This window comes from Octopus bimaculoides, chromosome 8, assembly GCF_046866305.1.
Source record: "Octopus bimaculoides isolate indiv1 chromosome 8, ASM4686630v1, whole genome shotgun sequence".
In the NCBI taxonomy this organism is placed as follows: Eukaryota; Metazoa; Mollusca; class Cephalopoda; order Octopoda; family Octopodidae; genus Octopus; species Octopus bimaculoides.
Genome location: NC_142935.1, coordinates 44,092,394 through 44,102,481, shown reverse-complemented (window position 1 = coordinate 44,102,481; position 10,088 = coordinate 44,092,394). Strand labels below are relative to the sequence as shown.

Here is a 10,088-nt window from a genome sequence, read left to right as displayed (position 1 = left end):
ACCAGAAAATATTCTTGACAAAATTATTGTTAATATCCCTAGGGTGGATAGAATGTTTGTTTACGTGGTGTTATATTGGACTCTAGTTAAAGAGCGCTTGAGAATTATTTAGATTCAAGGTGACATCTATCAAGTTGATGGTTATGAGGCTAGTTTCGATGTTTTTAAAATTTTCCGTTCAAACTTTTCAGTTGCAAATTTATATTTCTTAAGAAATAAAGGAATTTATACTTTAATTTGTATAACATAAAACAACAAATCACTCGGTTTAATTTTTGTCCCTCCGTACTGATATATTCTACTTAAAGAAGTCGCTTTAGTTTCGCACATGGTGTATCATTGTGTATTTGTTTACCATGCCAATATTCATTTAGACTGATTAGTCTAACTGAAGTATTTTTACCCATATGGCCAGATCACAATTGATTATATTTTCATGTGCAATGAAGATGATTTCCACTTCTGAATCTTTATTGGTTGCCCCTAATTGAGTAAAGTTAAGAGCAATTAGTAAATATTGTTCTCCTTGTCAATAATCAAGTTTTCTTTTGTCAGCACAAATAACAATTTATTTAAAATATTCCACTTCATTGTAAACTGGCATTTAGTTATATTCGAGTTTATTTTTATACAACAAGCAAACAAATTTCTATCTCACTCTATCTCTTTGTTGCTCTCTCTGTCTCTCTCACACACTGACATATTATATATTCACACGTATATGTATGAATCCCCATATATATTTTTTTAAGGAAGGAGAGTGAGGGGCAGAAAGAGTGCATGCGATTTTTGAATGAGTAGAGTAACATTCAGAAACTGACATATAGATGCATAGATATATATTCAAATCGACTGATAGCCGACCAGCTAGTTTGCTAGATAACGAATATAAGGATAAAATGTAACCCAAATATATAGACGCTGGCACACACAAACACAGACACACAGGCATGCAACACATATACTGACACACGTATACACGAAAATATTCACTAATATAGAAATATATGCTTTTCTGGATATATTTGTATATAGATATACTTTAGAGTATCCATATATGGTGGAATGATAGGCGCTGGTAGAGGGAGGTAGGTAGACGGATGATACATGCCAGATATATTGATAGACAACTAGCTGAATAGAAATTATTGGACTAGTACGCACATACACGCAAATCATATATGTACATATATATATATATATATATATATATATATATATATATATATATATATATATATATATATATATATATATATATATATATATATATATATATATATGTATATATATATATATATATAAATATATATATAAACATACATAAATACATACATATACATATATGTATATAAGTATGCATGAGTGTATGTATATACGCATAATTTTATATATATATACATACATATGTAAATGTATGTGTTTGTAAAAATTTTTTTAAGAATCTAGAATCCTCCGACAGCGAAATTATATAATACATGGTCTGTGCCCACACATCCACCCCACACACAAACATACAAATATTATCATACACATCCTTATATATATGTATATCTGCACACACATCAACTCACACACACACACACACACATGTGTATGTATAACATTTATAGACAAATATAATTATATATATATATATATATATATATATATATATATATATATATATATATATATATACAAATATATACATTTATGCATATAAGTATATATCGATGTGTATATATATATGTATGTGTATATATGTGTCTGTAGTTATACTTATACATATACAGATGTATGTCTTTGTGTGTGAATATTTATGGAAATTGATCAATAACACCTTTTATAATGTTCTGAATGCATTCTACTTAATACTGCCCCTGAAGAATTGATATATGCTATAGATGATATCTGTTTTATTTCACAGTACCAAGTTGCCACTATTTAGCTATCAGTCTTTCTCATATTATATTCTAGATACTTTATGCCTGGAAGATTTAAATGCTCGATGTTTTTCTTTTTCATAAACTGATTTTGTCAGCCAATATAGAAAATAATTTCCTCAAATGAAAGACGGCCATTTTTGGAGTGATTTTTTTACCATCATTTAATAACCATTTTTGTAATTTTCTTCCTCCTCTTTTCCCCCACCCTGCGCCTCTTTCTCTCTTCCTTAGTACCATCCACCACCATCGCCACCACACTCAGCTCCCTCCTCCTTATAGTAATTGTGCAAAACGTTCAGGAACATGAAACTAACATGTTATTTCTAAATACACAAGTAGTTATTGTAAGTGCTTTCTAGATTCAGTTGTAGAAACATTATTATATATTGAACGATTTCACGAACGCCCTGATAAACTTAGCCAAGAATGCTAGTGACGACATGTATTTGTGCTATATTTGTTGTTGCAGCCAGAAATGCGATCTGAAATAGCAATGTCAAATCATATTTAAGCACTTCAGAAATATATTCAATGAATATGGTTAATATTACAACAATGTTCGAAAACCATCTTCGTCAGTCAGTTTTAAAGATATATGCGTTAAAAAGATGTAGACACCAAAATAGCTTAAGCCACTTCAATAGCCTTATTGATCTCAAATGCTATTCGGATGGAAACAACCAGAAACAAGTAGTGAAACGAGGTAAATATTGTTTACCAGATGCGTCTACTTTAACTGTTTCTACATAAGCCAAATCTCTCTCAAACAGCCTCTTATTATATTTAAAACGGACATATACCTTAGATACACATTATCTAAATAGTCTATGGTTATGGCTACATTGGAAATTTGTTTGATCATAGGTAAACTTAATCAATTTTGGCTTTCTCAATACAAGAGTATTACACAAACGGAATTGATAGCAGATGAAATACATTTTCAGAACGATACAGCACATCACACAATAAATTACTGATTGAAGGAATACCCAGCATAGTCCCTAACAAAACGAACACTGAATCTATGAAATGTTGGATGTATGGGACATTTGCCCAGCCATCTGTGCGATATATTTATACTAGAGAAGTTTTTACCAGAGATGGCTATGTATGTTCGCTCTGACTGGTGAAAAAAGGAAACGCAATATTTTTCACAATAACATGATGGTTGAAGCATCAGCATATTCTATTGGCTGAGTAGCTACTTGAGCATCCAGTTATAATATTGCAATACTTGTGTGGAGTAGCTTCTTTTTGAGTGGAAACCATGTTGGGTTTCACATAGCTGGTTATTTTTACTTAGGAACGTTATAAATTTCTTCCTGGTGTATGAAGTCAGAGATATAGGCCATTACTATTTTACATCAGCTCTACTTCCTTTCTTATTGACAGTAGAAAACTTGGGAAAAATAACTAAGATACTAAGAAAAGTAACTGAAGGATTTAGCTAGGGACTTTTTCACATTTTTAAAGGAAAAGTACTGGAAAGCCTCCAGGACCTGCTACTACTATACTAGTTTTGTCTATGGCATTATTTACAATGGTTTCTTCTATGTCAATGTAACTGATGACTGCAACTGCTTCATGTAAAGCAACAACTATATGTTTGTTTCAGCGAGGAAGTGAACGTACCACTGAGTTATTAATGGAGTATCTCACTCACCTTCAAGGATCTTTAATGAGTGATCTACTCATTCAAGCAACAGCCGTATTTTGTGTGTACAGTAGCTGTTTCTTTTTCGAAACTGTAAAGATGTTCTGGTCTGTTTTCTTGTTTTCTATACCCCGGGTTTCCTTTAATACCCTCTCTCACTTGCATGAAAGTATTTTACTTTATTTTCAATGACTATGAGCGACATTTTTAACTGATTATTTTTTTTAGTTTTTTATTATTATTATTTACTTAAGTGTTTCAAGCTAAGCCATATATTAGTGCTTCAGGTTAGGGGCGATGAAAAGTAAGAGATGCCATCAAAGACATAGGCTAAAATATCGACCCATAGCTGATCATGATTTTCCCCCAAATTATTTGAGTTAATTGGGCAAACAGGTAAAATCTCCGTAAAACATTTTAAATGAAGGTGAGCATGGATTCAAATTTTGGCATGAATTCAAATATTAACGATTCCTGAAAACTTATGGTGCCATGTCGGACATATACTCATTGTGGTATTTGTTCCGAGGGTTTACATTTTGTGAGCAAATCTCTCCATTCGGAGTCGATAAATCGGAGTCGATAAAACAAAGTACCAGTCATATACTGAGGCTGATTGTGTGAATAATGTCCGTCGTCTCAAAATTATTGACTTTCAGCCTAAATAAAGAGACAGTAATTATTTCATGTTGATGGATTCGCAGAGCAAGTCGTAAAAAGCAAGTTAATGACTCATGTGAGTGGAGTGGGTAGACGGAAACTGAAAGAAACCGATCGTACATATATATATGACACCTTCTACTATAGCCTTGTGAGTGGATTTGGTGGATGGAAAATGAAAGAAGCCCGTCCTATATATGTATCTATATGTGTGTGTTTGTATCTGTGTTTGTCTTCCCCCACACCTCTTGACAACCCGTGCTGGCGTGTTTACGTCCCCTTAACTTAGAGGTTCGGGTGAATAGACCGATAGAATAAGTTCCACGCTTAAGAAAACAAGTAGCGGGGTCGATACATTCGACTAAAAATTCTCCAAGCATGACCGCAGACTGACGACTGAAAGAAGTAAAGGATAAAAGATACATATTTATATCTATATATGCGTATGTATGTATATGTATGTATGGGGTTGTGTTTGTCCCTCCACCGCTTGACAACCGGTGTTGGTTCTTTTATGTCCCTGTAACTTAGTGGTTCGGCTCAAAAGACCGTGATAATAAGTACCAAACTTTAAAAGAAATAAGTAATGGGGTCGGTTAATCCGACTAAACTCATTCATGGCCGCAATCCAGTGACTGAAGCAAGTAAATGATAAAAGAAAATGTTTAATGTTAACTGTAAACCCGTTAAAAATACACTTCCGACAAAATCAAAGCTCTGGTTTGTTGCTGAAGACTCAATCCTCTGTTCTGTTGCATGAGATTTCCAGCAATATGGAGATGAGATTGCGATTGAAAGTTAGCAACTGACTTAACAATAAAACAAAGGTCAGAGACGAAAGGCAATAAAAGAAGCATCTCAACTCTGAATCGAAACACTGCTTTCTACGAGAGTAACACATATTTTACTGAGTTTATATTTCTAGCTTACTGCATTTAGCTCATATTCACATGAAAATATCGATAAGGATAGATGGTTACACACTCATACATACGCCCGCAAAATTTATGTATATATATATATATATATATATATATATATATATATATATATATATAGGGAGGGAGAGAGAGATGTATTAGGAAATATCTATTCACACATATATGCACAACACATCTCCGCACATGTTATGCATATTTACAAAGATATAAATTGTCGTCTACAGTTCAATTCAGTTTGAAATACTTCTGATATATCTGTTTGAGATAAGAAACAAAATCTTCATCTCATTTATCTCCGTCTCACTAAGACAACAGTTATCATCAGTCACATTCACAATATATTGTGTGCTCCACACACACACACACACACACACACACACACACACACACACACACACACACACACACACACACACACACACACAATTCAATTTTTGTGTTTAGGTCTTTTTTTTTTTTTGCTAGAATGTAAACAATCGAGAGGCGTCAATAGATAGCAAAGTAAAATGTAAAAGAATATGTTTGTAATAGAGGAAATATTCTTACCTGTACATCGTAAACCTTTCCATTACTTTCTGTAAAATTACTGCAATTGTCTTCCATAGACATAAAAAAAAAGTATATATATATATAGACTATTTATGAAGTTAAAGATTATACTTCATGTCAACATTGTTGACATGAATTAATCCGGTAATTTGGAGAAAAAAACAAGATTTATATGTTATTTGTATTATGTTATAGCCTAAAGTTCAAGAAATATACAGCGGCGTGAAAATTATGGACACATTTGAAAACTATATGCTTGCTCTGTTATGCTATAGATTTGACTAAGAGAAATTGTGGCCGGGTGAGAATTATGTGATAACTAGTACTAACCTGAAAATTACGAAGAACTAAGAGAATTGTGCCAGTTATAGAAGATTGTTAATGTATACGCAGTGGAATAGATTACTTATTGGGATAATAGATTAATTATAGGGATGTGATGAACACTGTGAAACCCTAGTCTATGAAACCCTAGACTAGTATTCAAGAGAATCTAGTGGTGATAGTCTGAGAATTATGAATGAGCATCAGAAGTGTATTGGCTATTTAACATTACAGATTAAAATGACTGGTGGCTCTGTCGGTTAAAATCCCCTGATATATATATATATATATATATATATATATATATATATATATATATATATATATACATACATATATATGTATATATATACATACATATATACATATATACACACACACATATTCATATATGTATGTATATGTACATATATGTATATGTGTGTATGTGTGTATATATATATATATATATGTATCTATATATATATATATATATATATATATATATATATATATATATATATATATATATATATATATATATATATATATATATATATATATATATATATATGTATGTATATATGTATGCATATATGTATATATATATATATATATATATATATATATATATATATATATATATATATATATATATATATATATATATACATATATATATATATATATATATATATATATATACATATATATATATATATATATATACGTGTGCCTTTGCGTGTGTATGTGTGGACACATGTACAAAACACATTGAGAAACAAGAGAGAAAGAGAGAGAGATAGATAGATAGAGAGAGAGAGATAGATAGAGAGAGAGAGAGATAGAGAATGAGAAACAGAGAGAGATAGCAAATAAGATAGATAAATAAGCAGATAAATAGACAGATAAAGGGATAGATAATTAGATAGATGAAGAGAGAGAGAGAGAGAGAGAGAGAGAGAGAGAGAGAGGGAGAGAGAGAGAGAGGGAGAGAGAGAGAGGGAGAGAGAGAGAGAAAATGTGTGAGAGAGAAAGAGAAACATGTAAAGAGAGAATGAGAGAGTGAGAGCAGTTGGATGTGTAGGAACAGAGATACCTTTCGGAGGTGGGAAGAGAAATAGAGGTAGTGATAGAGATAGAGGAGGTGGTAGTATAAAAGTAGAAGCATGAGTGATGTCCAGAGACACGAGTATATTAGCTTTATATCTCATCTAATAAGGAGGACGATGATGACGATGATGACGATGATGACAGTGATAATGATGGCTATGATGACGATGAAGATATAATGATATGTCAACTGTATAGATGGATCACGTGACCACTTGATTAAATAAAAGCAATACTTGCCCTTCTCTCAGTAATACGGTAAATATGGCGCCCATTAACACAAATGATAAGGTGAAGGAAGGGTAGCAGCTTCCGTTTCTTTTTCATGCCCACTTTACGTCGTCTAAAATAAATAACCTTTTGTTAATCTTCTGTCGCCATAGCTGTAATTCAATACACATGCGGGTTATCAAAGGCCGAAAGGGTCAGGACATCAAATAATGCATTGGAGATTGCTGCCCCAATACCACAAAAGGTGGATTGAGGATAAATGAAGTCAGTCCGTTATAGTATTCAATATGCTAGTCAATCAATCCACAAATCATTAATTACTAGATTACCAATATTCCACGAGTCATCGAGCCATCGGTGGAACCTATACGTGGTCTTTTTTTTTGCTAAAAATAATAGCCAAATATCTCTCAAATTACATCTTACTATCATAGAAATGACATGATGGATAATATTTTCCAGGGTTCCCACCAGAAAGGAAAAAAACCCTGGATATTCACGGTTAGAATGCTTATGATAATTTGAATTGATGTGATTCAGTTATTTAGCTGGTATATTAGCAAACAAGTAAGGTATATGGAAACTTAAATATATGTAGTCGTAACAGAATGCATTTAGTCTCGCTGTAAAATTAGGCTCCATGAGAACATTTTTGACAGGTCAAGATTTGGAGCGAACCAGTTACTTTTGCTGGTACTAAATCATCATCAGGAACCTCTTATTCTTTTATATCCCAAGTTATAGAGCGTAACGGAAAACTACTAATTGCAATATAAACAAGCCTGTGCGTTGATATAACTCTTTAGCATAGAGGTAGAAGATTGACAGACTGTGTACAAATACATGCCTAATTTGATAGCAAGACTAATTACTTATTAATACGAGTCTGCTTCAGTTATTATTTTGGTTGTCAACCGTATGCAATTATCTAAGTGAGTTGTGTCAAGCTATGCCATCAAGGAAGCAACAATCATGTTTGAGTTTACTCAAAGAGTCGCATTCATGTCCGAAACTGAAGAATATTTAAAAGTGCTCTTTCCAAAATTCACCACTTTCTATGATAAGCTATCTATGAGCGATAATTTTATTAGCGACACTAAGGCTGAGAAGGCACTTGAAAGTAGTAGAGACTGATCTGGGAGAGGCCAAATATTAAGTAACATTAAGCAATTTCGCATTCATGGCTGAATAGGACTTCATAAAAGCTCTTCCAGCTCTTTCACTAAGCCTAAAATTATTTCTATCTGTGCATCTGTTAGCTTCATGTGAAAGGAGCTTTTCAAAGCTGAAACTTACAAAGACCTATTTGCGATCTACCATGGGACAATCAACACTTTCCAGCATTGCGATATTATCAATTAAAAGAGAGTTAGTGGAAGCTATTGATTTCGATGAGGTGATTTACAAGTCCGTAGCTTTGAAGGCTAGAAAACAGAAAGTTATGAATTAATCGAAATATATTCATTAAGTGATGAAAAGCTTGCGTATTTGTTCCTGTTTATTTTTATTGCATTATTTCATTTATGAAAACATTTCCATTTGCTTTTGTCTACAAGTCCTGCACTATTTGGGTCGTCATTGATTATACTCGCTCAATCCATTTATGCATGTAATATAACAATACAGTTTAACGTTAAAATTATATCTATTCAGTCTGGACATCTTTGCAGGTACAGATTGTTTTTACATCACACATACTGTGCCTCACAAATATTTCGTGTTACCATGAGTTTATGAATGATTAAATATGTAAACGCACGCATGCACGCACACACACGCACGCACACACACACACACACACACACACACACACACACACACACACACACACACACACACACACACACACACACACACACACACACACACACACATACACACATGCACAAATATATATGTAAATTTTGTACAAATATTTAATTACAAATTTTTGATTATTGATCGTTTGTACAAATCGATTTTGCTTTAAATGAATTTAATTTAGAATATAATAGCAATAACTGGTAAAATTCATTGTTTTTTAAAATATAGCTGATGATAATTTTAACTGTAAATCTGTAAAATTAATGACTTTGATCTCTGGCATATTCTTTAAGCAAATCTGCAAATATTCAGTTTACCAGAAAAAATATGCATGATTTATATTTATAAAAAAGGATTTATAAAATTTAAGCACAATCCATTAATGTGTATTACTTAATACAATTTTTAAGGGAGCGAGTTGGCAGAAACGTTAGCACGCCGGGCGAAATGCTTAGCGGTATTCCGCCCATCGCTACGTTCTGAGTTCAAATTCCGCCGAGGTCGACTCTGCCTTTCATCCTTTCGGGGTCGATAAATTAAGTATCAGCTACGCATTGGGTCCTTGTAATCGACTTAATATCCCTTTGTCTGTCCTTGTTTGTCCTCTCTATGTTTAGCCCCTTGTGGGCAATAAAGAAATAAGAAACGTTAGCACGCCGGGCGAAACTCTTGGCGGTATTTCGTTTTTCTGAGTTCAAATTCCGCCGAGGTCGACTTTACCTTTCGAGGTGGATAAATTATGTACCAGTTGCGTACTGGGGTCGGTTTAATCGACTGGCCCCTTCCTCAAAATTTCGGGCCTTGTTTAACAGTTTTTACGTTTAAAATCAGCAGTGAGGACGCGATCGCAAAATACCGGAGCCGTCGAAAGGCTGTGGTGGAAGCTGAGGGCAGCTACTCTGAGTA

General features: G+C 33.1%; 1 protein-coding gene across 1 annotated transcript in view; it reads right to left on the bottom strand.

The window, feature by feature from the left end:
* Nucleotides 1–6,284, bottom strand: part of LOC106871742 (uncharacterized) — a 42,347-nt gene extending 36,063 nt beyond the window's left edge. Inside the window, exon 1 of the mRNA XM_014918361.3 lies at nt 5,730–6,284. Coding sequence (XP_014773847.1) covers nt 5,730–5,752 — 23 coding nt within the window. The 5' untranslated portion in view covers nt 5,753–6,284. The remainder of the gene's footprint in view (nt 1–5,729) is intronic.
* Nucleotides 6,285–10,088: the final 3,804 nt, after the last annotated feature.